The sequence below is a fragment of the Dendrobium catenatum genome, unplaced genomic scaffold, assembly GCF_001605985.2.
Source record: "Dendrobium catenatum unplaced genomic scaffold, ASM160598v2 fragScaff_scaffold_1105, whole genome shotgun sequence".
NCBI classification, from domain to species: Eukaryota; Viridiplantae; Streptophyta; class Magnoliopsida; order Asparagales; family Orchidaceae; genus Dendrobium; species Dendrobium catenatum.
Genome location: NW_021319567.1, coordinates 1,694,967 through 1,722,638, shown reverse-complemented (window position 1 = coordinate 1,722,638; position 27,672 = coordinate 1,694,967). Strand labels below are relative to the sequence as shown.

At 36.6% G+C, this 27,672-nt stretch overlaps 3 protein-coding genes across 3 annotated transcripts; 1 reads left to right on the top strand and 2 right to left on the bottom strand.

Annotated features, from left to right (window-relative positions):
* Window positions 1-6,611: 6,611 nt before the first annotated feature.
* LOC110095624 (pentatricopeptide repeat-containing protein At5g01110-like) lies at window positions 6,612-11,042 on the bottom strand. Its single transcript, XM_020821242.1, has 2 exons — window positions 9,367-11,042; window positions 6,612-6,723 (listed from the first exon to the last, which is right to left on the bottom strand). Exons 1-2 carry the CDS (start codon window positions 11,040-11,042, stop codon window positions 6,612-6,614), a joined length of 1,788 nt encoding a protein of 595 aa, XP_020676901.1.
* Window positions 11,043-13,400: 2,358 nt separating this feature from the next.
* LOC110095628 (ATP-dependent (S)-NAD(P)H-hydrate dehydratase) lies at window positions 13,401-17,670 on the top strand. Its single transcript, XM_020821246.2, has 12 exons — window positions 13,401-13,462; window positions 13,763-14,028; window positions 14,169-14,245; window positions 14,321-14,430; window positions 14,501-14,615; window positions 15,675-15,737; window positions 15,868-16,031; window positions 16,114-16,175; window positions 16,324-16,390; window positions 16,735-16,803; window positions 17,100-17,228; window positions 17,325-17,670. Exons 2-12 carry the CDS (start codon window positions 13,794-13,796, stop codon window positions 17,350-17,352), a joined length of 1,119 nt encoding a protein of 372 aa, XP_020676905.1. The 5' UTR covers window positions 13,401-13,462; window positions 13,763-13,793; the 3' UTR covers window positions 17,353-17,670.
* A 907-nt stretch (window positions 17,671-18,577) lies between these two features.
* On the bottom strand, window positions 18,578-27,367 carry LOC110095627 (inositol transporter 1). The gene is made up of 6 exons (XM_020821245.2): window positions 27,034-27,367; window positions 26,391-26,461; window positions 25,955-26,290; window positions 22,321-22,428; window positions 22,055-22,240; window positions 18,578-19,677 (listed from the first exon to the last, which is right to left on the bottom strand). The coding sequence occupies exons 1-6, from the start codon at window positions 27,173-27,175 to the stop codon at window positions 18,991-18,993; spliced, it is 1,530 nt and encodes a 509-aa protein (XP_020676904.1). The 5' UTR covers window positions 27,176-27,367; the 3' UTR covers window positions 18,578-18,990.
* Between the last annotated feature and the right edge of the window lie 305 nt (window positions 27,368-27,672).

Here is a 27,672-nt window from a genome sequence, read left to right as displayed (position 1 = left end):
AAAAGGAATTTGAATGTGTCGTTTGTAATTTTTGTGCTACAGCCCAGAAAAATCTTAATCATCTCTTATTTGCGTGTGACTATTCCATTATTTCTGAGTTGGTGCCAGGTTTGAAACACTTTATGCTTATCCTAAATCTTCTTCAAGTGTTTGATTTTATTTTGGTTTATAAAAAGGAGAATGATCCAAAAAATTTATTTTTTCTTATAAGTTGTTGACTATTTATTTTTTGTTGAGAGAAAGAAATTGTGAGAATCCAACCCGATCAGGATAGTTCCTATTGAGTTGAGCTGTGACAGGCAAATCCTAAGATATAGTTTGGGAATGTTTCAGGTTTTCTTCTAATATTCATTTTAAATAAATTACAGACTATAAAATTATTAAAATATTCAATTACTGAAAATAAACTTATCCATAAGATTTTTTTCTTTCATCAAAATATATCTACACTACTGTATATGGCTACATATAGAAGCTACAGAGCTGAATAATAAATTAGTCATAATTTTACAAATATTAAAAGAGAAATATCTATAAACAAAGATATGATCCTAAACTACTAATCAACAATTTCTTTCTCTTTCCCAAATCCTAGTAAAATCATAGTGATTTATAACAACTCAACAGACCACACAAACCTATCTAAAATTATAAATTTTTTAATAAATATTTTATTCAATATTCAAAAGTAGTTAAATGGAGTCTAATAGATCAACTGTACTGACAAATGTATTAAGAGCATAACTGTTGCGTCCTGGAATATTCGCACAGAATAATTTGGATGTAGAATAACTCCTAAAATAATTTTTGATTATTGCAATCAAAAGAGTACTTTTAAAACTTAAGAGTTATATCATAAATAATAGAAGCTGGAAATTATAATTTTGAAGTAATTGTTGGTCGGCTAATTAAGAATATTATTCTAACAAAGATTATTTTAGCTAAAATCCTATCATGTTATTAAGCACCAGGTTATTTAATTTATTGATTTGGAATTGTTGGCCTGGCTGTGGTTTGATGCTGGCATCTTTACATTTTTTTGGTTTTGTTATTTTGGTTGGCTCTGTGAAATTTTCTGCTCTCATTCGTAGAGGGTTTTGTATTGAAACAGGGGCAGATCACCTGTTGTTGGATTTTAAGAACTTTGATAAAAGAGGTTTTGCTTTGGAGGAGCTATACTGGAGCTTTTATTCTGTGCGGATCCGTTCAATACCGAGCGGTATTGAGGGCGGTTACCGAGCTCGGTACCGAGTGCGGTACATTTTGGGTGACGTGAAACATTTTTATTGATCTCCGGACGCCCTCCAAACTTCGCACAGAATAATAAAAGGCTTGACTGACAGTGGTTTTCTGCTAGCGTCTTCTCTTTTTCTAGATCCATTCTTGTGTTTGGATCTGTGTATATTTTGGTATCCTATTTGGATGGCTTGAGCAGAGGTTTATTAAGTGGGTGGTTGGGATTAGGGACTACAATGAATTGGTTTAATTTGATTATGTCACTTGGAAGGTTGGCCCGACAACCGAAATAAATCTTTGGATGGTCGTTTTCAGCAACCAAAGGACTTGCCCCTTTTGTAATTAAGTTTGTCATTGATAAGTTGGTTCAGCTGCCAAAAGTAGTTTGGATAGTAGTTTCTAGCTCTCCAAAGGACTTGGCCCTCTTCTCAGTTTTATTTTTGATTCTTCGGATGGGTTTGTTATCATTCTGAGTCCGTTAGACTACGGCTTTCTTATTGCTTCTTAAAATAGTTTTTAATATAAAAATTAAAAAATAATAAAAAACCGTCCCAAATGAAGTCTTAGTTTGAGAACAATTATTGATGTACTCCAGGACCTGCAAAGAAAACACCAGCAAACAAGAAACAGGAAGAAGGAGGAAGAAGGCTTCAGAGCTCTGTATATTCCTCTTGAAATTCTTCAAGGACTGTAAAGAAGCAACAACCCTTTTCTACTCTATAATGCGTCTATATATAATTTCTCCTTTTACTGTAGCTGTAACAAACCTTTTAGCTAAAAGTAGACTAACCGTGAAAAAGGGAAGAGTATACCAGTAAAACAGAAAAAGTAATAGGTAGTGGAGGCTAAAACGTGGGCATCCTGCACCTCCGTAATACGATAAGCTAAATGGCACTGCATCAGTCCTCCCCGGCATCGGAAGAGCTCAACTTCGATGAGCTGACTTCGATCACTGCAGGATCCGGAGGGTGGTAGAGTGAAATATTGGAAACATTAAAAGTGGGAGACGTATTCTGGTCAGCTGGTAGTTCCACAGTGTATGCATTGTCGTTGATTTTGGCAATAATGGGAACGGGTCCAATGCATCTCCGACTGAGCTTAGAATAGGTACCGGGAGGAAAACGCTCCCGGCGTAGTCGCACCATGACTAGATCGCCCACATTGAATAATTGCTGTCGCCTGTGTACATCAGCTGCCGCTTTATACTTCATGTTAGCATTGGTCAAGTGCGTGTGAACATCCTCCAGCATCTTAGTGTAATGGCTAGTGAATTTGGCTGCCGCCCCAGACTTGCATTTGGGTAGAACGACCACATTTAAAGCCAAATTAGGAATTTTAGTATAAACTATGCTGAACGGAGACTTACCCGTTGAGCGATTCACCATTGAATTGTAAGCAAATTCCGCCGTGCTCAACATTTCTTCCCACTGCTTCGGGTGATCTTGCACTAAACAGCGAAGCATGCTTCCAAGTGTCCGGTTGACAACTTCAGTCTGTCCGTCTGATTGTGGATGATATGCGAAGCTAAGATTCAAATCAGTGCCCAATCGTTTCCACAACTCCCGCCAGAAGTGACTGATGAATTTGACATCTCTATCAGAAGTAAGGCTCCTCGGTACACCATGTAGGCGGACAATTTGGTGAAAAAAAAGGTGAGCTACATGGAGGGCATTTGAGGTTTTCTTGCATGAGAGGAAGTGTGCCATCTTTGAGAAACGATCGACGACCACCATGATCGAGTCGTTTCCTTTGTTTATACGAGGAAGACCCAGAACGAAGTCGAGGCTTAAATCCTCCCAAATGGAATCTGGTGTTGGTAGCGGGAGATAGAGACCAGTATTTGTAGCTCCTCCTTTAAAACTTTGGCAGACAGCGCACCGATCCACAAAACGGAAGACATCTCGGCGGAGACGTGGCCAATAGAAATGGCACTTTAATTGAGCGAGGGACTTGTCACGGCCAGCATGGGCTACTAGTGCGCCGCAATGGGCTTCCTGCACTAAAAATTGTCGCCAAGAGGACACAGGAACACACAACAAATTATTATGGAAAAGAAAGCCATGACGGATGGAGTATTCAGGTACCGGTTCCTGTTTCTTGCACTTGTGCCAGATTACAGAGAAATCTTGATCTGAGGCGTAGAGCTCCTGCAGGCAAAGCAATCCTGTGAATTCGGTTTGTAGTTGTGTTAACAACATAGCCTTCCTACTCAGCGCGTCGGCAACTTTGTTGTGTCGACCGGCTTGGTGCTTAAGCACGAATGAAAACTTTTGGAGGAAAGAGACCCATCGAGCATGCATTCTATTGATATGCTTTTGATTGTTAATGAATTGCAATGCTTGATTATCCGTGCAAATTACAAACTCCTGATGTAGGAGGTAGTGTTCCCAATTCTTCAAGGCACGAATGACTGCATAAAATTCTTGTTCATACGCCGACCAACGTTGGCGAGACGGGCACAATTTCTCGCTGAAGTACGCAACCGGACGTCCTTCTTGCGACAATACTGCACCAATGCCGGTGGAAGAAGCATCTGTTTCCACTAAAAAGAGCTTGTCGAAGCAAGGAATGGCCAGAACGGGAGCAGAGGTGAGGGCATGTTTGATGGAGTCAAAGCTCTGTTGCTGAAGATCGCCCCAACTAAAGGTTTTAGACTTTAAACAGTCTGTTATAGGACTCATTATCGAACTAAAACCTTTGATAAATTTTCTGTAGAAATTTGCCAAACCATGAAAGCTCCGAATGTCAAAGAAAGAAACAGGTACTGGCCAATTTACAATTGCCGAGATCTTCTCCGGATGCATTGACAGACCATGCTCGGAGACCAGAAATCCGAGAAACTGTACCTGAGAGGTAGCAAATTCACATTTTTGGAGATTAAGAAAAAGTGTGTTCTGTTGTAGAATAATGAAAATTTCTCTCAGGTGGCCACCATGTTGATCCAAGCTTGTACTAAACACTAGAATATCATCAAAATAAGCTATGCAAAATCGGCCCCATACAGGTTGCAGGATGTCCTGTATCATTCTCATGAACGTAGAGGGTGCGTTACATAAGCCGAATGGCATGACTCGCCATTCAAAAAGGCCAAATGGTGTCTTAAAAGCTGTCTTCCATTCGTCACCGGGGCGAATGCGGATCTGATGATATCCGCTTCGTAGATCCAATTTCGAAAAAATTGAAGCCCCGCTTAATTTGTCAAGTAACTCCTCGATCCTTGGCACAGGAAAACGATATTTTATCGTGATCTTGTTTATAGCACGACTGTCAATGCATAGACGCCATTCTTTGTTCTTCTTCGGTACCAAAAGAGCAGGAACGGCGCAGGGGCTGATACTATTCTGAATCAACTGCTTATGTAACAGATCCTCAACAATAGTCTGCATAACTTCTTGCTCTGCTGGATGAAGCCTGTAATGAGGTAAGTTTGGAAGGGCAGCATTCGGTAATAGATCAATTTGATGTTGAATGGTTCGTAGCGGCGGCAATGTCGCTGGGAGATCTTCAGGACAGATGTGTTTGAATTCTTCAAGTAACTGTCGGACCTCTTCAGGAATTGGATTTGATTGGGAACTGGCGGCATCAGTGATTACTAAGGCCCACATAGGTTCTGCCTTTGTCCACATGAGGAGCAAGTTGGGGCCGGAAACTAGTTGCATCACAGAAGAAGTGGCAGAACTAGTAGCCTGTGATTTAACGTCGCCAAGCTTTGGTAAGAGTCGAAGCCGCTTGCCTTTCCATTCTAAGGTGTAAACATTAGCCCTCCCATCATAGGTAGCTCCGGCGTCGAATTGCCAAGAACGGCCCAAAATTAAATGGCACACGTCCATGTCTAGAACATCACACAGCACCTCACAAATGTACTGTCGACCGATGGAGAAGGTTACCTGACACATGTCAGACACTTGGATGTCTACACCTCTTTTTACCCAACTGATTTTGTACGGTTGTGGGTTCTTCGTGGTTTTTAACTGTAGCGCTTGTACCACGGAGCGAGCTATGATGTTTTCTGTGCAGCCACTGTCAATCAACAGATCGCAAACCTTGCCGCTTATAGTACACTTCGTTTTGAATATAGCATTTCTATGAGAAGCCATGCTCTAACGGGGAGCAATTAATAACTTCTGTATTACACACAGCAACGGGTCACCCTCATCGCCCTCAACATCTTTGAAATTGCCAGCATTTTCATCTTCAAGCTGCTCGAGCATCTCCGTCTGGTCATTCTCTAACAATTGGAGTTGTTGCCGTTGAGGACACTCATTTGACTTGTGTCCCGGCTGGAAACATCGGAAACACTTCAATGTCGAAGGCTTGGCATAAGGATTGCTCGGTGAGGTTGCTTTGGTTTTAAAAGTGGACTTGTTCTCTGGAACAATACTCGTCGGTTTAGGTGAATTATGTGACTGCCAATTAGGTGGCGGGTTAGCAGAAGACTTACTTTGGCTTGTGCCCTGTTTCCCATGTTCAGGTAATGTTTCCGCCGTCTGACGTCGAGTATAGGGCGATCGGAAAGAACGGCTCATCTGCATCTCAGCCTTCAAGGCAAAATTGATTGCCTGAGATAAAGACCAAACAGAATTCATTTCTAGTTTGTCTTGAATACCGTATTTTAACCCCCCAATATAACGAGCCACCAGTTGATTCGTGGATTCGTTCAAATTATTGCGCGCACATAGGCGATGAAATTCTTTCGTGTATTTACTGACCGGTCTATTGCCTTGTACACATTGTTGATACTGCATATAGAGGATTTGTTCATAGTCTGTCGGGAGGAATTGAGAACGGAGTAACTGTTTCATCCTGTTCCAACTGCGAACAGGTCCTTTGGATTCACGTTGTCGCATTTGCAGCACCTGCGTCCACCACGCACTAGCGCCACTCCTTAATCGACAGGCGACATATTTAACTTGCTTAGATTGATCAATCTCCATATAGTCAAAAAAAATTTCGACAGCCTTCTCCCAATCCAAATAATCCTCTATATGAACGTGACCGTCGAAGAAAGGTATATCTACCCGGACCTTGAATTCAGCTTGGTTCCTCTGAGGATACTGTCGCCGCCTTCGTCTGTGATGACCCTGGAAATAATCACCTCCCTCTGCTGTGTCTTCAGAGTCACTCAAATCATCTTCGGGATGTCTTCTGACATCGTCTTCCGAATCAGAGGGATCAAATGGTTGTTGCTGTACCTGACGCCCTTGTCGTTCGAGGCCCGCTCCATGCCGGACAACAGGGGCCACCGCCTGTGCCTGATTTTGGCGAGGTTGAGGGGGTGCATTCCTCTCTCGACGGAGATTAAACTCGCGGCGCATCTCGATCGATAATCGCTGAACATCGGCGGACAACGTCTCTAATTGTCGCACAGTGCTAGCCTAGTTTGCCCATAGTGCATCTACACTTCGTCCCTCTTCGGAGACTGGCTCCTTCCCCTTATCCGCCATGTTGCTGTGCTGGCTCTGATACCACCCTGATGTACTCCAGGACCTGCAAAGAAAACACCAGCAAACAAGAAACAGGAAGAAGGAGGAAGAAGGCTTCAAAGCTCTGTATATTCCTCTTGAAATTCTTCAAGGACTGTAAAGAAGCAACAACCCTTTTCTACTCTATAATGCGTCTATATATAATTTCTCCTTTTACTGTAGCTGTAACAAACCTTTTAGCTAAAAGTAGACTAACCGTGAAAAAGGGAAGAGTATACCAGTAAAACAGAAAAAGTAATAGGTAGTGGAGGCTAAAACGTGGGTATCCTGCACCTCCGTAATACGATAGGAGACGCCCTAGCATTAACACAATTTCTTAAAGGATTCATGTCATTATTGTTCGACAAGTTTTATGCTGACTGTCGACTACCTAACACAACCCTCCACTTTTCTCATCCAGGACTTGGGATCTGGCAACGGCAGTGTATAAAATATAATTTATTTTTATGTATTTTTAAATTTTGGGGTCTTTGATATGAAGCAAAAGAAGTATAAAATATAATTTTAAATATTTAAAATTCCTCAATTTATACTACATTTGAAAATGAGTCAAATAGAGCTATTTTTAAATCCGACATTGTGCTAAAAAAAGTCTCTCAACATTAAATTATTATTAATAATTATATACTTTTAAAACATATAATTATAAACAAAAATCAATTTAATCTAACATAAACATCGTGATGATTGAATTAGAACTTTTCAAATTTAAAATAAGTAATACAAATTAATCAATAAATTTTACTATACGATGTACAAAATGCCTTAAGTTGAAAATTTGGATCAAGTTAATTTTTATTAATTAAATATTTCACATTGAATTAATTGACTGATTAATGTTAGTTCAAATAGCTAAGCCTACTAATTACTTTTTTTAATTAGATAAATTTAAATTTTAAACTAATCATAATATATGATGGGTTTTTTTATTCAAACCAGTCAAGCAATTGGAATTAAGGGCAGAGAGAAATCAGATTTACGCTTGATTTAGGATGGCTTTTTTACTGCTTCTTAAAGCAGCTTTCTGATTCAAAATTTTAAGAAGCATTAATAAAGTCATCCCAAACGAAGCCTTAGACTTCATTTGTGATGATTTTCTTACTGCTAAAAATAACTTTTTATTTTTTTTTTCTAAAAAATTATTTTAAAAAACAGTAAAAAATCATCTTATAATGTACGACATAATCAATTCACTTATCCTAATGGGTATTTTATACCCTTCAATTGATTGTATTTCAAAACCTAATTTCATGAACCCTTAATTTATTTCAAAAATCAAGTTTCAATTGCTATTGCCAAATTTTACATTTCATCCTCCGTAATAATATGAATAATTAAAATTGATACGTTCTCATGAAATTATTTTGATCGGGCACGAATCTCGAGGCAAAAAGCTAGTTGGAAACTTCAAAAATTAATTCTGGGAGCACCCGAACTCCGATTTCAGCGAGCTTACAGTCAAACTGAGCGTCTCGGAAATACGAACCCAACGACACCAAGTTAATCCTATTGTTCTCTATGTGCATCAATATTACCTTTGGTCTAATCCCTTCTACTTGACCAATCCAATTCTTCGAGATTATATTTATCTACTATTCTAATTGCTGCATCTTCTATGTTTTTTGCATGTGGTCAAATCACCTAATTTTAATTGTGTTGTCTTCAATTGGTCACATAAAACGGCGGCCTTCCAATGACCCGGTTAGGAGATTAGAGGTATTAGATTTGACTTATGTTAAAAAAGGTAGGGGTAGACCAAAAAAGACTTGGTTAGAAAATATTAGGAAAGACCTTTCTTTATTAGATTTAAACGAGAATTTGACTTTTAATAGGACACAATGGAGAAAAAGGATTCATGTAGCCGACCCCACGTACTGGGATAAAGGCTTGATATTGTTGTTGTTGTTGTTGTTCATGTAGTTCAACTTTTATCAAGCCTTTAAACTTTGAACCTTATGTTCGATCCGGTTTTCTTATTGCACAAGAAGAGCTCTTATTGCATGAAAAGCTCTTTACAAGAATTTTCATTTTGAATCCATCCTATTGGTCTTGCACAAGGATAGCAAGTCGCCAATAACAATTGCCAAATGTGAGTGAACTAAACCTTAATATTTGATATGTTACTATTTACTGTAAAACATCAGAAAATAAAAAAAATAAAAAAAAAAAAAGAAAACACAATTTGAAAGAAGTGGCTTTTCTAAGATATGTTATATTTCACCAAACAATCAACATTCATATATAAGGATTCATTTGGAATAGCTTTTTGCTTTCATTAAATTTTTTACTAAAAAATTACTTTTAAAAGGAATAAGAAAGCCTTTGATTTCATGAAGACTGTCAAGATATTTAGTATAATCCCCGCCTATTTCATAATCTCCCATCGTTTAGACTTCGTTTGGGACGGGTTTTTTTACTGCTTCTTAAAGCAGCTTTTTTAAAATATTTGTATAAGAAAGCTGCTTTAAGAAGCAGTAAAAAAACCGCCCCAAATGAAGCCTTAGTGTGGGTTAGGGGTGCTTGTTCCCATCAATTTTGCTTGGTTTTCCCGCACCAGCAATAGAGAAATCTTCCTAAAAGTCTCTACCCCATACCTTATTTATGAGTTTGATCCATTTGACAGAGGATTTGAGAGGCTATCTTCCACTTCCCAGCCTTCCTAAATGCTCGCTCAAATGCATCTTTTGCGTAAATTGGCGGATAAAATCCTTTACCAATCATCCCCTTCAATTTTTCATAGGCATCATCAACTCTTCCAGCCTTACAATGAGCATGTAACAACTGCACATCCATTTCCCTTTCCATCTTCATCAACAAATCATGCCTTCCATTTTCTCTTAAAAACCCACCCACCAACCTATATGAATCAAAATGAGGATTCCATCCCATTTCCATCATTTCCATCAGCAACTCATAAGCACCCTCCCAATTTTGAACTTCACTGTATGCATGAATTAGCAAAGTATATGTTGCACAATCTGGTTCACACCTCTTCTTCTTCTTCATGGTTTCAAAGTATTTCTTTGCTCCCTCCACATTCCTTAGCTTGCAAAGCATTTGAATTAATGAATTGTAGCAAGAAACTTTTGGCTTAAACCCTTCAGACAACATCTTCTCAAACAAACCACAAGCTTCCTGTGCTCTGCAAACCTTGCACAATTCCTGTATAACTATAATATAACTCTCATGGCAACATCTCAGCTTCCTACTACCGACCAGTTTCAAAATCTCAAAGGCCTCCTCAAACTTCTGTAAGTGGGATAATTCTGTAATGAGAGCATTAATGGCATGCCCGCTAGGCACCAAATCCAACTCCAAAATCGCCCAAAAGACATCTACTGCTGACTCTATGCAACTCTTGGCTCTAACACAAGGAACCAATATTTCAAAGGGCTTGCGAACACTTGTGACTTTAACCTTCTCTACGAGTTCCTTCTTCTTCCAACATAATTGCCTGATAAGTATGTTGGCAGCAGTTCTAGTAGGAATCAAGTGAGATCTACTCATTTCATGGAAAACCTGTATGGCAATATCGAATCTACCGAACCTGGACAGGCCAATGAGAATATTACTGTAAGTGAATTCATCAGGCTTACCAATTCGTCGAAAGAATAAGAGCGCGGCATCAATGAAGTTTCCATGCGGATCTTTCCTGCAGAGGACATAGAGCATGTTGTTGAATACAGCATTATCCGGGCTGCAGAAGAACTCAGATTCCATCCATTCGAAGAGAGCAAGTGCCTCCATAATCCTCCCATGCCTCCCTAGGAATCGTATGCTGATTGCGAACGACCGCGCCGAAACGCGTCCACTCCGCGATGCCGCCGTCTTCAGAAGGCACTTGAGGTCGTCGAAGAGCTTCCTGCGGCCGAGGAAGTCGGCCATGTACTCCACCACCTCATCATCGAAATGAAAATCCAGCTGAAACCCAGCCCAGGAGAAAAACTCTAGGGTTCGCGATCTCCCTAACTGCTTGTAGTTTCTGAGAACTCGAAGCACGAGGTCGGATGTGAGCTTGTTCTTGAAGCTTTGGAGCAGGAAATCGAAATCGAGAGGACGATCAGAGGGTTCGGAAAGACGGGCGAGAATATAGGAAGTTGTGTGGTCGGATGGTGCAGACAGCGAAGGATTGGGTGAGAGCGCAATCCGGCGATCGCCGCCGGCAAGGAGGGGATCGGCTGAGCTCTTATATTTAGGGATTCTGTTCCGGAGGGATGTTTGGGTTTTATTAGGGTTGAGATTCGAACAGAAAAATGCGGGCCTCACAGATTTGAGGGCGGAAGAGAGCGCCGGAGATAAATGACGGCTTCGCCTGTAGAGCATTTGAAAGAGAAAGAGTTCTCCGTTCCATTCATTACAGACATACTCGCTCGTTGTTATATTATTTTCTAATAAAAATCATGGTCAAGAGCAATTATTTTGCGCGGACATTGGACACGAGATTTGTTTAGTTCTGTGTTTGATACGGAGCACTCGAACACGGTATATTTTTGGGACGACGTGATGCATTTTTTAATGATCATTGAATGAATCCGGACCCGCACGTAATAATTTTTTCCATAAGATGATGTTATGAGGGATATACTTGGGCAATAGTTCTCAATCGTAGTTAAGTAATAGTTGCCAGAGAGATCATATTCTAGAAATTGAGATCGGAGGGTATCGTAGTCGATAGAGGTTGAAGGGATCGTAACGGAGCGAAGGTGGTCGGACGAATCATAGGCGACGACAAAGGTCGAATGGACAGTATTCAAGGCATGGAGGTCGAATGAAATGGTTAAATTACTCTGAAGTTTTGAAAATGAAAAATTATAAACTCTAATCAGCATATAGAAGAAATTAGTATGAATAATTACAAGCACAAGATTTACAATGATTTGACATTGCTATCTCATAAATTTGAATGTTAGCTTATCATAATAACCTAAATTTAAAATTTCTTACTGCTTTCTAAAGCATCCTTCCAGTATAAAAATTTATGACTCAAAAAATTTATGTGCTAAAAAATTACTCTTAAAAGTAGTAAGAATGATGTCTCAAATGAAGCCTAAGAGATAGATAGTCCGAGCTTTGAAATGTTAGAGGCCACTTCGTCATTGGGTGGGTCCAACCTGAGCTAAACAAGTACCGACACTCACTCTCTCTCTCTCTCTCTCTTCTATTAGTGGTTGCTTGGCAACAAATGAGATTTAGTAAATCCTGTAAATCCAAATTTAATAAATACTGAGCTTGTTAAATCCAGAAAAAGATTTTGTATAATGCTAAATCCTGAAAATTTATTTGGTAATATATTTTGAGATTTATGACAGTTAGGGATTTAAATGTGAATAAGATAATTATAAATTCAAGATAATTACATACAACATAAAAATACTACTTAAATTCATACAATATAATTGAAAATTTAATAAAGAGCACATGAAAAATTAATATTGATTAGTTTTTTTTTTTTTTTTTGAAAATATAAATTATTTTACTAATACTTATACTAATGATTTAATTAATTAGTTAAAGATTAAACTAATTTAATGACATTTATACTACTAATAGCTGTTATAACCAATAAATTACAAATATTAATTAACCTAATTTAATAATTATTATACTACTAATTATTCAATTAAATTAAATTAGTTTATGTAATTATACTACTAATAATACTATTTAATTAATCTAATTAATTATTAATATATAAATCATGTTATATGATCAATTATGTAAATTATTAATGATAATTATATTACTAATTATTCAATTAAACTAATATGATGGTTATTTTTTAAGAAGTTTGTAACATCAACTCGAGAGTAATGGTGAGGCTAATTTAACCACATCAGATTGCATTTGAGCCGTTGGATCCATGTCGTTTGGATCAATGTTCTGGATGACGTCAAATGACGGAAAAAGCAACAAGTTCCGAGCCCTTGTTTATATAACATGGGATATCAAAAGCTCGAATCATTGAATTTCCATGCATTAGGGTTGAGAAACCCTAGTCACTCAATCAAATGGGCTAAAGGGTGTTTGATGGCTATTCTTGCTCCTTGAATTTTCTAGCACAAGTTTGCTTAAGGGATCGAGAGCTGAGGAAGCTTTGGAAGCTAGGGCCCGTTTGCCAAAAGTAGTATTTAACTTTTATATGATTTAGTAAATCATGTAAATATTTAATAAATTCCAAGCATGCTAAATCATGAAAACTCTTTGGTAAAATAGTTGTTAAATCATTTTAAATCCATGAAATTGTTTGTCAACAGAATCTATAATTTAAGACGATTGCCTCATTTCAAAATTAAATTTAATGTTCATTAATCACTTAAGAAATCTACTACTCATTAATTATTATTCACACTATTAATTATATATTTAATAATTTATATTTTAAATTATATTAATTAAGTTAATTAGTTTAATATATTAATTACTAATTATTTAATTAAGTTAATTTATATAATTAATTTATGCACTAATTAATTATACTATTAATTATTTAATTATTAATATATTAAATTATATTAATTAAGTTAATCAACAATGGCCTCTAGGTGTTTGCCCTTTCATCTTCTCTTTTCGTCGTCGCTGTTCGGCTTGGTTGCTTCGCAGGAGGTGTAGACATTGCATGAGTCGCTTCTTCGGCTCCTTCGTTGCTGTTCGACTTCGCTCCTTCGACCACTTTCCCTTCCTGTCGGATCGGAAGTTACGACATTTTTATCGGAAGCAACGACGGGAGCTCGCTGGCCGTAAAGGTAAATCCGCCGAACTATAGGATCTAGTAAATATGGGATTTACGGCAAAAAGCGGGAAACGGAGGATTTATTCCGCCGTGAGATTTACGGGGAGCTCAAATCCCGTTTGGCAGGATTTAGTATGAATCTTGCTCAAATCCTGCATAAATCCTGTTGCCAAACAGCCCCTTAGTATCTCAAAATTAGGTGAAATGTTTGTTTAATTTCTTCGACGTCTAATGCAAATTTGTACAATAACAAAATTCGAGTTTAATCCATTCAGTTACTATCTTCTCTTCTGTGGTTTGTGAAACTGTGCAGGTGGATGACTTGATTTGCAAGCCGCGATGACATGAACTTCATTGATTCTTCCATCTGCTTGGAGAATTGCATGCTGGCATCTTCCTCTGTTTATAGGAGGCAGCTTTTTCTGATAAGATCTTTGGGTGGTTACTGCTGTAGGGTTCACATGGAAGGAGGAGGACGAGCAATAAGTTCAAGCCTTTCTACTTTAGGAGCTGATGCTGAGGGTGTCATGCGAAAAATTACACCTAAATTGGATCCTAGTCTTTATAAGGGCCAAGCTGGTAAATCTTTTGCTTGCCAAGGAAGAAGTAATGTGTGATTTTATTTCTCTAGTTTTCTTTTATCTTGCAGTTTAGGGTTTTTTGCATAGTCAGCCGGGTGTCTTCTTTTTACAAGGCCTTTTTTTGTGGCCATCCTTCAGGAAAGGTAGCAGTTATTGGTGGGTGTCGTGAATATACAGGGGCTCCTTATTTTGCTGCCATATCAGCCCTCAAAATTGTTAGTTCTTTCTCTTCTCTTGCATTAGCTCTCAATTTATCATACTGGAAAGTCTAAAATGATTTAGTCATTCAGGGTGCGGATTTGTCACATGTTTTCTGCACTAAAGATGCTGCGGCAGTTATAAAATCTTATAGTCCTGAGTTGATTGTTCATCCTATTCTTGAAGAATCATACAGCGTGAGGTGCCTTTTTTGGCTTTATTTGTTAAGCTTAAGCCCTTCTTCTAAGTTCTAATGATGTCAATCTTTTTAGAGATGATGAGAAAGCAACGGTTTCTGCCAAGGTACTAGGTGAAGTTAAGAAGTGGATGGAAAGGTTTGACTGCATTGTTGTCGGTCCTGGTCTTGGAAGGGATCCATTTCTTCTGGTGTGTTAATGTGTTTCAAAGTTTCCTAAGCATCAATTTGTTTAATTTCTTTCCAATAATTATATACTACTTTATGCATTTGCGTACCATGCTTGCTTCCTTTTATTTTTGGGTAAATAATCTAGCTCCTCTCTGTTATAAATGTTCATCCCAAGGCTGCTTTTTTTATTTTTCTGATTGTTCTTGATATCCATGGGTTTTTCGAGTGCTTGCTTCTTATAATCTTGTAGGTAAGCTGTAATTTAGTTCATGAAATGTTCTGAACTATATCATCTCATCCGATGCTAACAAGATATCTAAGTCTTTGCCGAGTCACGGTGTGAATAAGAGGTGTAGTTAATTATCTTTCCTAAGAATTACAAGCTAACGAGCTATTATTTCCTGGTTGTCTCTTGCATGCCTTTAGCTCTGTGATTACTATTTAAAACATTCAACATGGTTCTTGCTGCATAATTATGCTTTTATGTTTAGAAACAAGTATGGGATCAACTATAATGTTGTATGAGCCTGAGGTAATCACTTCCTTTATGAACATAAATAGTAGATATGGCATCAAGTCGAGTTCAAGGAGCAAATCTCAAGCTGAAATTGAACATTTTGATTTTGACTTGAGCCAAGTTCAAGTTGAGTCCAAAATGATCAATTCCAAGCCAATTTTGAGCTATTTTGAACCATATTTTTTAATTTTTATAAGTATTTTCTGAAGTTCTAAATAGGATCTTGCAAATGTGAATGCACAAAGACATAGGAGCAAGTCATTCTCATGTTGAAGGAAATAGATTTTGACTTGATTAAAATTTGAGTAATCGTCGTACATGTTTCAAGTTTCTAACAAAATTGAATGCCTTAACAAACGTTCTTGAGATTATATATAATATTGTATATAAAATCTTAAATTAAGAAAGAGAACTACCCTTTTACTCCATCAAGAACACTCGAAGATGAGTTTATTCTTCCATGTTATTGTGCCTATTTGAGTTTTCACATTAGCTTACAAACCTAACGGGCTATAATCTAGAACTAGTTTTATTGAATCTCACCATTGATTCGTCTTCTAAGAATTGCGTAGGTGATATCATTAGGCAAGCTCGTGATGCCAAAATTCCCACCGTTATTGATGGGGTATGTCTGTTATGACTGATTGAATATTATTCCCAGTCATTCATTTTCCACTTATAATTGTTCTTTATAATTTCATATATTTTGATTTTAAATTCAACTTTGAAACTTTATACTTGTGCATGTTTCACAGGATGGTCTTTTTCTAGTAACGAACAAGCTTGATCTAGTAAAGGGAAATTCGTTGGCTATCTTAACACCGAATGTCAATGAGTATAAACGCTTAGTTGAAAAGGTCCTACAATGTCAAGTAAATGATGAAGATGCTTATGAGCAACTGTCATCCCTTGCTAGAAGGTGTTCGCTTGTTTTCTGCATTCCTAATTACTTTTGCAGTAAAATAGAAGAACAATCTCACCAAGATTTCCTCTTTTATCAGCATTGGAGGAGTAACCATCTTAAGAAAAGGAAAAACAGACCTTATTAGTGATGGCTTAACTGGTAATTGTTTTAACTTGATGTTCTATTCTAACTGCTTTTATTTCATTTATAGGGTCATAATTTTCAAGTATAATTCATATCAATGCCTTCCTCAGAGCACCGTTTTGTTGAGGTTAACTTTCTGTTTGATTTTTTGTATGCCAAAAAGTTAATGAGGTGAGCATTTTTGGATCCCCTAGGCGTTGTGGTGGACAAGGCGATATTCTTTCGGGGAGGTGGGTTATTTAAAATATTTTGTTCTTTAGTTCGTCTACCTGTGCTATATTTTCATCCTCATTTTTTCCTTTTATTAATGCCACTTTTCTCCAATTAAATTATTTTGTTAGCCTGTACTTTTTTGATGATGATACTCTTCAGCCTTTTGTCTTTTCTAATCATAGAGATGCAATTTAACTAGAAGATAAGATATCAAATTTCTTCATTTCTTCATGTTCGAAGCTGTGTCTTCATCTTTAGTATTAAGTTTTTTTTAATTATTATACATTATATGAATTTTTCTTTGATTATTCAATAATCAATATTGCTAAAGCTGTGTATTTGCTCTCATACATGTTGCCAGTGTTGCAGTATTCTCGTCTTGGGCACGCCACCATCTTTCAACTAAAAATAATGAAAGCAGCATGCAAAGGTATGCTTCAATTTTCTCCTGTCATATCTTTGGCTTTTGATTTATATTGTTTATGTATAGTGAAGGTAGAAAATATACTCTTAAGATGAGTAAATCTAAGATTATATGATTGTTCAAAGTGATTTTTAAGAATAAACTTGGATACTTAAACAACACTCAATGGATTTTGATTTACAATTTATTAGATGAGTGACGAGTAGATGAACATTATCAGCATTGAGAAGACGATAAGGATGATTGTAAGAATAATCTCAGCATTGTGTGAATAAATTTTTGGCATTTTTTGCTTGTTCCAGTTCATTGAATCCAATGGTTCTTGGGAGCATAGCAGGCTCTGCGCTACTTAGAAAAGCAGCTTCACTTGCTTTTGAGAACAAGAAAAGATCAACCCTTACTACTGATATCATTGAATGTCTGGGTAAAAGGTACTCGCTGATTATTGAATCTGAACATTCATCCATCAATTTTATATGCTGTCAACTCTTGTTCATTTGCTGTATTTTTTTCCTTTTTTTACACAGCTTGGAGGATATATGCCCTGCATTTTGATCCAGTTATAGCATGTCAAAAGCTAAAATGGTTGCAGCTGTATGTACCTAATGGCTCTGCTTCAATTTTTTGGAAAATTTATTATGTGAGGTGTTCATATGCATGTTCTGAGGTCAATCCAAACGCGTCATGTCACCCAATGCACAATGAATTGAATGATGTGGTCCGTCCGAATTGACCGGAGTTCGGACACTACACAGAATAATCTCTCCATTTTTTATATGTTTGGTTAAAATGTTAATGATGTTGGTGTGTTGTATGTTGTAATGAACTAATAATTGAAGATAATTGAATGATGATTTTCTATGTTGTTTTGTTCGGCATTTCCTTGCATTACAATTTTCTATTGGAATTTTAGTGATTTACCACTTTGAATATATAAATTTTACTGACATATCATCGTAATCTTTTTGCTATTATCTGTATGGTACTGCAAGTATTAACTCTTACAAAAGATGTCTTGTTGGTTTTGTTGATGTTTATTTGAAAGAAATGTTTTATTACATTCAAAAAACTTCAAACTATGAAAGTAACCCTCTACAAGTGATAAAGTTTGTTTAGCATGAGAGAATTCTTGGAGATGATTATAACCTTTTTTTTTAACATGCTCAATATTTCAAAATGTTTTATATTACATTATTAAAAATACATCATTTTACGTGTGCATTTGCATGTAATTTTAGAAATATAAAATAGCAACAGATTAATAGAAAAATATTTCATTTAAATTTAATAAAAAAGTCATTTTTAATATTTTTTAACCAAAGAAGATCGTTGTCCTGTTGAGAAACCATTTTAAAAAAAATAACTTTTTTGTTAACTGTTTTAATTCTGATAAATAATTTGTTTTTTTAAATTTAGATAAAAGATTTCTTACAACTAATACATATTATTAGATTTGATTATAAAAAATAATTTTTTATAACACAAAATTTTAAAAGAATAAATAAATAATAATCAAATAAAAATATTATTATAATTTTAAAAATAAAATAACCAAAAAACTATTTAAATAGATACCAAATCTAAAAAATTTAAATATCCTCATGAAAAATTTCCCTGTCAATTTTAGGGTTTAGAAATACTAAAGTTGGAAGCATAATCAAATCAATTAAATTTAATGAGTTGAGAGATTAAATTAAACATCTAAAACAATATATGAAATTAAAAATTTTCTAGATATCATTTAGTATACTTTTTTTTTCTGCATAATCACAGAATTTAATTATTCTTTCTCAATCAGAATTATGACTTCATTATTTTCAACTAAAACTTTACATAAGAAAGCTGTTCAATACATCCAGCACGAAGTCACAAGATATTAAGCATCAAGAACAGCATAAATTTCTGACAGACATCTATACCATCCCACTATTCACTGGCCCAGCACCAAGGAGAAATTATTCTGTTCAGAGAAGACTTAGAGCATGTCGTGTCACCCGGTACACAACAAGAAGGTGATATGACGTACTCTAATTTGCCTCCGAACGGCATCCAGCAACCGCACAGAATAATTAATCCAACACCAAAGAACTACAAGAACCAGCCACCTTTTTTTCACTCAAAAAACAAAAAAGGGGCCGATATCATGATCAAATTTTTTATCCAGATTAGTCAAAAGTGCCATTGCAAGAAGCTTCAAGCCACACTACCAAGCAGAGCCTGTTGTCTACCTCCAATATTGCCCCATGCCTTCTCCTTCCACAATCTCTCCACCTGCTCAAATGTCAGACCCTTCGTCTCTGGCACAAACTTGTACACAAACACAAATGCCATCACAGTTATCCCAGCAATAACTAAGAAAGTCTCAGCTGTTCCAACAATCGACACAAGTGATAGGAAGAACTGTGCGACGATCAGATTAGATGCCCAGTTGATAGTTGCAGACATTCCTCCGCAAACTCCACGATATGCCTCTGGGTATATCTCGGAGTTCACCGCCCATGGAACTGGACCCATCCCCGGCGCAAAGAACACTATGTACAGAGCCAGGCCAAGCACTGCAAGCCATCCATGGTTTGCTCCACAGCAGCTATGGAGTGAGTTCCAGTCAGAGTAGTCAGCTCTCATGCCAGAGGATTGAAGAGAGAATGCTCCTGCAATCATGAGAAGGGAGATGAAGACACCAACTAGGCTCGTCAGAGCTAAACGGCGTCGACCGCAGCGATCGATGAGGTAGATCCCGGCAATGGTGCCAGCAGCATTCATGGCTGCAACAATCAGAGAGAGTAGCAGAGCAAGCTGGTTGGAGGAGAAGCCTGCCATTTGGACAATGGTGGGGCTGTAGTACATTACAGTGTTGATTCCCGTGAATTGCTGAAATGCCTGCATACAAATTTGGATATATAATTTGTATTATTTGATAAAATAGAAATGGAAAATGCCAAGATATAATTGATCCTCTATTCGAGAGGAGGATCTATCTCTCCCAAACCTCTAGACGCCGCTAGAGCCCAAAAACCTAAGGGATCTCAAATTCAACCAAATTCAAGAAAAAAATTGAACCCTAGGGTAAACAACTTATTTAAAGCATACAAAACATAGAAAATCCCAAAACAGCCCTCCGCTAATTCCCTCCCAAATTAGCCCTAAATCTGCCCTCTTCAATTACGAAACATCTACTAATTAATCTCCTCCAATTCAGCCTCCAAATAAGCCATCTTCAATTAGTAAACATCTCCTAATTAATCTCCTCCAAATCAGCCCCCAAATCTGCCCACTTCAATTAGGAAACATCTCCTATATCGTCCACTGGAACCAAGCTAGAGCTTTCCCCTCTATACATAGCCATGCAACCGTAAACTTCTCTTCCTCATTCAACTCATTCACCATGAAATACATCTCCACCTGGTACACCCACCCATAAGCATCATTCCTTTCAAATATTGGCATCCTTAGCTTTCTCACCCTAGGATCTCTACCACCCCAATAGTTTCTTCCTCCTCCAGTGTAGCGGTTGTCATGATCCCTCCATATTTCCCCCATGTATCGTGGTTGGAATCCCACCTTCCTTCCATTCGCCTCACATGACCCGATCCCCATGGTTCGGGCCACCCCCCTCCTTTTGTCGTCCATTCCCCTTACCCAAAAGACCTCCCATAGTGATCAGCCACCCCACCAGCTAATGCGGTAGGGCCTAGTAGAGAATTAAAACATTATATTTGAAGAAAATCAATTACGAAATCCTTTCCTAATTGAATTATTTTCAAATTAAGGAGGGAAATATATTAGGAAGGAGGTTGATTTAGGAGGGAGGAATGAAGCTTATTTAAGGCCATAGTAGGGTTTCTTTTATTCTTATGCATATTTTGTCTTGAGTGCTATAGTTCTCTTGTGTGAGGGATCATAGCGACACCTAAGGTTTAGGAGAGATGATCCTCCTCTCTAAAGAGGATCATTGTATCTTGCTTTTGTTCGTAATTGATTTTCTTATCAATAAAATTTGTTTTGTACTGAATCTCTTGGAGTATTTAGTTGTTTTAGATACCAAGACGTGTCATTAACATACACCATACCAAATAGTTTTTAGGATTTAACACCCTTAACATTTAATTAATCCGGATTTACAAGATTCACTAAATCCCACTAGAGTTAAATCCTACTTGTTGCCGAACAGCCCCATAAGGTGGAATTTTATGCCAATGGCATATCACCCTCAGGTGTAAGTCAAAGCTGATGAAATATCAGGCCGTCAAGTAGAATCCCAAGTATAAGGGATTTCATTAACCATTTTTATCATTGCATAATACCTAAAATAATGGAATATTACAAAATATATCATGGTCTCTTCAAGAGATAAGAGATCACAGGAATCTTTTTGCAATTTTTTTTTCAAATTCTTGGGATGTTCTAGGGATTTAAAAGAATTTTCAATCATTTAAATTCCACATTTTGAACATCAAAATTCTCCCAAAGGTAAAATTGCAATTACAAATTTTCAGAAGAATATTTTTATGTTATAACTTTCCGGATGGTTAAGATGGCCTAACCCGGAGAGATCGGGCATGGCTTTTTGCTACCTAACAAAACAGCTGGCATAGCAAATTAATTATGTAATTCATTTGGTTTTTCAATTAAAGTTTCCATTAGATTAATTAGGAATTGTGAATAAAGGGCTTCAATTAGTAAGAATCCCCACCTTATCTGGAGAATCACCATAGAGAAGAATGAGTGCAATATTAGAGGGCTGAAATAGGAGAAAAGAACTTAAGGCCCATCTGGTTGCTTGAAGTTCGACAACACATTTTGAAAAGTAAAGAGTTCACTAGATTATGCATTTGGTTGGATGTAAAAAGAACTCAATATTGATTTTGAACTTAACAAATACGTTCGAAATCCATGATGATTTCCATTTCACACATGCAATGAGTGAAAGCAAGGCTAAAATTTTCTAAAATCCATGATGATTTCATTGTCACACACAAAAAGACTGAAAATGAAATTATAAATTTTAAAACATGTCTTTTGTCTACAAGAAACCAAATGAGGACCAAGAAGAAACATGGTATCAGAATTTGCAGGGGTATTTTGAACAACAAGGCTTCGTTCGAAACAAAGGAAATCGTAGGAAATAAAATGAAATGCCAATAATTGATAGGCTGATTATGAATATGAAGACATTGATTTGAATTTTTTTAAACTGAAATTCCAAGATTCAAATAACTAAAAGAAATTTAAAAGCCTCATATGAATCACCAGTTACCTGAAGGCCAGCTCCAGCAAAAAATGCAAGCCTCATTTCCTTCGATCTAAACACATCCAAGTAGCTGACAGTCTTCTTGGAGCACAAATCTTCAGCTGAAACAAGAGCAAGCAAATCTATCTCCTCCTCCAAACGATCAGGATCATAAATTTTTGAAAGCACAGAAATAGCTTGAGCCTTGTCCTTCTGCAAATAGGTATTGCCTAAAGTTCAATTGCTCATGCATAAAGCAACAGACAACAAAGCTCTTATTTGACTGGGAATACCTTTAAATAAAGCCACCGAGGTGATTCAGGCAAACCAAGCATCAAACAAAACTGGAAAATAGCTGGCACAGCAGCAACACCAAGCATCCAACGCCATGTACCCGGAACCTGTTAAGAGTTATAAGTTTAAAAATGTACCAATGAAGCCATAAAATTCTTAGCATATAATGATCAATATTGTGGACTAGAAAATTAGTGGTAGTTGTATGAGAGAGTTTGTGTTCTAGCTTTGCACCGAGAAATCAGCACACAAAAATAAATGAAAGAGCTCAGATAACATCAAAGATTTTTATGTGGAAAACTCGAAAAATAAAAAATCACAAGGGCTTGCCCATTTGAATAATTCCACTATGCGTGTATGAGTTACAAAGATTGGCTCATCTCTTATCTTGAAGATGGTAAAATTACAAGAGTTTGGAGAATTTGCATAAAGTGTAGTAGAGACCGTTTTGATGTTCGGGGATGAGTGACCACAGGCCCGATGACAACACTTTGGCAGCGAAGGTCTGACGACGGGGCCAATTAGCAAAAAGACTGAAGATGGGGTTCTTGCGATGAAGGTTTGATAGTGGAAATTGAGCAACAAAGGTCTAACGACTGCGGTCAGGCAGCAGCAGCCCTTTGTTAGTGGTCGGCTGACGATGATCCAACGATAAAGGTCGACTGACAAAAGGTCCGACGGTAGTGGTTAACACTAGAGATCCGACATCGACAGTCAAGTGCTAGAGATTCAATGATAGTGGTCAAACCTCAAAGGTTTGATGTGAGGTTCGACCGCGACGTTGGCTAACGAAAGGTCTAACAACGGAGATCAGATGAAAAAGGTTCGATGGTAGTGGTTGGTCGAAGAGAGTTTGTTGGCGATGATCCCCGAGTGGAGCTCTAAGATTCTTCAAGCCTTAAAGCTCACTTGAATCTCTAGCCAATGGTCCTCTTCATGTATAAAGTGGGGGCCTATTTATAGATTTTTGTAAGTGACATGCCCTTAAATATAGAAAAATTTTGGAGCACTCCATCGGATGGCCTGTAATGATTCCCCAAATCATAGATTGTTTCTTCATTAAGTGCCTTATTAAGAAACCTTGAGCTCGTTTGATTCATCTCATCGGGACGCTTGATTTGGCTAAAAGCATGCCGAATTTGAATATCATTTGATCATTCAATTAGTGTCATGAAGTTTTCAATTATGCTTCAGGCTTTGATTTGGACTCATTTGACCACATATTAGACAACTTTTGGTATAGTTGGGTTCATCTTGTCGAGACATTCAGTTTGACTTTAAGTTTGGTGAAATTGAAGTTCAGATAGTTCTAAATTTAATTTTGAAAGTTTTAAACTCAAATATGCCTCAAGATTTGTGTTCGATTAAGGCGATTTTCAATTAAGTATCAGTTGCACCATATTTTCATCTGTCTAAGCTCATGGGGTCTGAAAATATACATTCTAGCCTTCCAAAAAATTACGAACCAAAATTATAATTTCTAAAAAAATTACAAAGTGCAATTGCTCCCTAAATATCAATACGGACTTGCCCTCGAGCTCGTAAACTAAATTAAATCTCTTTAATTACAATTTCAACATTTCATAGAGTTGGCATGTCGATCAAGGAAAAGAAATATTTATAATTCTACTCTTGAATATTTAAACTTGCCCGAAATTGATTGTTGAGTCCCAATTAGGCTTCAAAAATGTCAAAATTGAGTTCAAAATGTCAAAAAATTGTCCAAGAGACCCCAAAATCTCTTATTCAGATGGTCCATGCCAAAAATTAGGCCTAAACAATATTAGGCGGTTCGACTGACAGATAGTGGCTAGGATTGCGTGCTTGAGATTTTTTTTTTAGGCGGGGATTTGCGCACGGCTCTTTGCCACACACTGAGTGGGCACGCATACAAAGCCCCGCCTTTTTTTTTGCTTTTGTTAACCATCATAGTTGTAGAAATAATAAAGGCAGTGACCACTTTTTTTAAGATTTTTTTTATCTTATTAATTTTTAAAATAGGAAAAACTTAATTTTAACTTTAAAAATTCCTAAAAAAAAAAAAAAAATTAAAAAAGAAAGAAAATTCTTAATTCTCCCATTCACAGATCTACAAATACCCCATTCGGGGGTGGGGAAAGGCACGGTTCTCTTATGCTGGTTTAAGTTTTATCCCATAAATTGAGGGAAATGGTTCAACAAGAGTTTAGAAACCGTCGGAGGTAATAAAGGCTCAATCCTCTGACATAGGCACCAATTTTCTTTCGTAAAAAGAGGAAAATTTGTCTTTTAGAAACTTAAAGACCATCCGTTGCAATAAAAGCTTAACCATTTGAAGCAGACTCCAATTTTTCCTGTAAAAGATGAAAAATTGTCATGTAAGAGTTTAAAGATAGTTGGTGGCATTAAAGGCTTAGGCCTCTAATGCAGACTCCAATTTTTGCCGTAAAAGGAGGAAAAAGTATCCTATAGGAGTTTAAAGATTGTTGATGATGATAAAGGCTCAGTCCTCAGATGCAAGCTCCAATTTTCTAACATAAAAGGAAAAAAACTATCTTGTAGAAGTTTATAAAGACAGTCGATGATAATAAAGGCTTGGTCCTCTAACACAGGCTCTGATTTTTCTCATAAGAAGAGGAAAAAGTGTTTTGTAGGAGTTTAAAGACCGTCTATGACAATAAACACTTGGTCCTCTAACACAGACTTCGATTTTTAATTGTTTTACAATTTTCTGTTTTCTAGTTCTACTTATCATTTTTAGATTATTTCTTTTAATAATGCCCAGGAGAATGAGATGCAATTTTTAAATGTTCAATGGTATCACCACTAATTGATTTTAATAACAGCCAGAGTGCTTTCTGCTTAGGTATTTAGTAAAACCCCAAGGTGAGATTTTAGTTAAGGGGTTATTTGGACCTATTTTATTTAGATGTCACAGCTATTTGTTAATTCCGATGTATTTACGATGTATAATATTAAAAGATGTAGTATTTTTATGATTGTAAAGAGTAAAATATTGAATTGTCAGAACGTACCAAGCAGTCTGCCAATTTCTAATGACATCTAGATTTCATTGAATTCGAGCATCATAATCATATACAAGTTTGCTATTTAGATATGTCAACAAATGAAATAGTTAACATCTTTTAATAAAATAGACATAATATTGAAATGTCAGTGAAACAAATAGCTCCTAAATCAAAATTTTAGACATTTAGAATCACTTTTGCCTTCTATAAAGTATAAACTAAGAAAGAAAAGTGTAAAAAATCCTTAATCTAGTCATTCAAATCACTTTCGGCTCACATAGTTAAATTGAACATCAAAGACTTATTCTAAACCATAAAAATGACCTTTCTTCGCCAAATTTGTTCATGATATGTTAGAAAACCGGTTTTGAAAATCAATGAAGTTTGATAATCCATCATTTATTCAGAAGTAGTTAGAAGCCAACACTAACCTCAAACACCATAAACTTCTTCAAAACTCCCACAAAAATGAAAAATTCCCTTCACACTCAAAATAAGTAAAAGCAAAGTTTGTTTGGAAGCACTTATACATGCATTGCTGGTAAAGATATTCCAACTAATTGTAAACTATCCAATATCTTAAACATATGACATCAGATTAAAAAAAATAGAAGATAAATCTTACCTCAGTGAAAGCAAGGTTTACAAGGTATGATAGAAATTGCCCCCCAGTAATCATAAGCACATTTGTGCTTACTAATCCTCCTCGAATCTCCGAAGGAGATGCTTCCGCTATATAAACCGGAGAAGTTACAGAAGCAACTCCAACACCAAGACCAATTAGGAGCCTCCCAGCTATAAGAATAGAAGGATATGGGGCCATACCCATAACCAGAGAACCAATTATAAATACAACATCTGCGAGAAGGGTGGCTCTCTTTCTCCCATATACATCATTTATCCACCCACCAGCTGCAGCGCCAATCATAGCACCAAATAATGCCATACTTACAATTGTTTCCTACAATTTACACATGATCATCCAATAATTCAATCAGAATATTATCCTTAAAAATATATGGAATGTTAGGAATTTTCCATAAATAGAATATAAACTACACCTGTAAGAAACTGCTGTCATTAACCTCACTAAATTCATCCCTAATATAGAGAAGGGCCCCAGATATAACTCCTGATTATCAAAAACAGCAAACATAACTGTCAGATTGCACATTATGAAATACCAGAAAAACAAAATCTAAAAATTATATCCTACTGAGATGGGGTAAATTATATTATAAATGCCACAAATTTTATGGATCAGGAGTTATCCTCATTTTAATTACATTATTAGATATTAAATAATTTAGTTATATTTTCTAATAATTTAGTTATATTGAGTAGTAAAATCAGCTCCATCATCATAGGACAAAATTAATTAGGATAAAGAAAGCATCACTGAATCAAATGGCTTTATAATAAGCAAGATCTTGAAATCAGCCATCAAAGCCAAATCCTCATAAAACTCTGAAAAGAAAAAAAAAAAAACATCAAAATTTAATCTTTGACAAACCCCCTAAAATCGCCCCATGAAAACATATCTTCCAATTTTCAAAGTTTCCACATCATCACCAGTGCAAAGAATTAACTAGGATCAAACATTATTTCCAATTTTAAAAGAGAATGACAGCAAAAAATGCTTCAAGGGGTAGTCTAAAATCGAACGAGTACAAGAACCATGAGATAGAAAACAAGAATCTACACCCGTATCATAACCGAAGAGAAGACCACCGATGCCGGAAGTAGCTGTGAGGCCGAGCACATATCGATTGCCGAAATAGCTCATACTCCTCTTCGGCGACGGATTCAACATCCCAGAGCTCCCCGGTAGCGACTCAATCGTCATCTCCTCACCCAACTACAAAATCTCTTTATGAAACGAAAAGTTATGATTCTCCCCAAAAATGGCAAAGAGAACCAAAACTCCTCAACCCTAATCGCCTAATCGAACGCTGAACTTCGACAAGAAGAAGAAGGGAGCCAGAGAGCAAAGTAGAAGCCAAGGAGAGGTCCCCGCCGCGGCGGGGCTTCCGATGTTCTTCGTTTTAGAAACGAAAAAAAGCTTCTTTTTTCTTCAAAAAAAAAAACTTCTTTTTTATTTCTTCCGTTGAAAGACGACAAATATCTTGATCTGCTGATCCTGTAAAATTCAAAAGAGAACTAATGACCTTTCTAATTGAGTAAGCACTCTCCTTTCAAAATTTTAAAAAATTCTCATTTTTAAGTTATTTTTTAATCGAATCAGTGTTGTTGGAAGATAATAGGAGTTTTATTTTCTTTTTCAAATTTATTTATTAATTTTCTTATTAGATTCGGATTATAATAAGAGTTTTAATAAAGTCT

What these genes read in the sequence shown, in the direction of transcription:
- LOC110095624 (XM_020821242.1), bottom strand. Translation starts at nt 11,042, where the DNA reads ATGCTCTACAGGCGAAGCCGTCATTTATCTCCGGCGCTCTCTTCCGCC. An exon ending in GCATTTAGGAAGGCTGGGAA is followed by an intron (nt 6,724 to 9,366) that starts GTGGAAGATAGC and finishes TTTTCTTTGCAG; the next exon opens with GTCCTGGAGTACATCAGGGT.
- LOC110095628 (XM_020821246.2), top strand. Translation starts at nt 13,794, where the DNA reads ATGAACTTCATTGATTCTTCCATCTGCTTGGAGAATTGCATGCTGGCA. An exon ending in GAAGGGATCCATTTCTTCTG is followed by an intron (nt 14,616 to 15,674) that starts GTGTGTTAATGT and finishes TCGTCTTCTAAG; the next exon opens with AATTGCGTAGGTGATATCAT. An exon ending in TTCCCACCGTTATTGATGGG is followed by an intron (nt 15,738 to 15,867) that starts GTATGTCTGTTA and finishes CATGTTTCACAG; the next exon opens with GATGGTCTTTTTCTAGTAAC.
- LOC110095627 (XM_020821245.2), bottom strand. Translation starts at nt 27,175, where the DNA reads ATGACGATTGAGTCGCTACCGGGGAGCTCTGGGATGTTGAATCCGTCG. An exon ending in ATGACAGCAGTTTCTTACAG is followed by an intron (nt 26,291 to 26,390) that starts GTGTAGTTTATA and finishes TGTAAATTGTAG; the next exon opens with GAAACAATTGTAAGTATGGC. An exon ending in TAAACCTTGCTTTCACTGAG is followed by an intron (nt 22,429 to 25,954) that starts GTAAGATTTATC and finishes AACTCTTAACAG; the next exon opens with GTTCCGGGTACATGGCGTTG.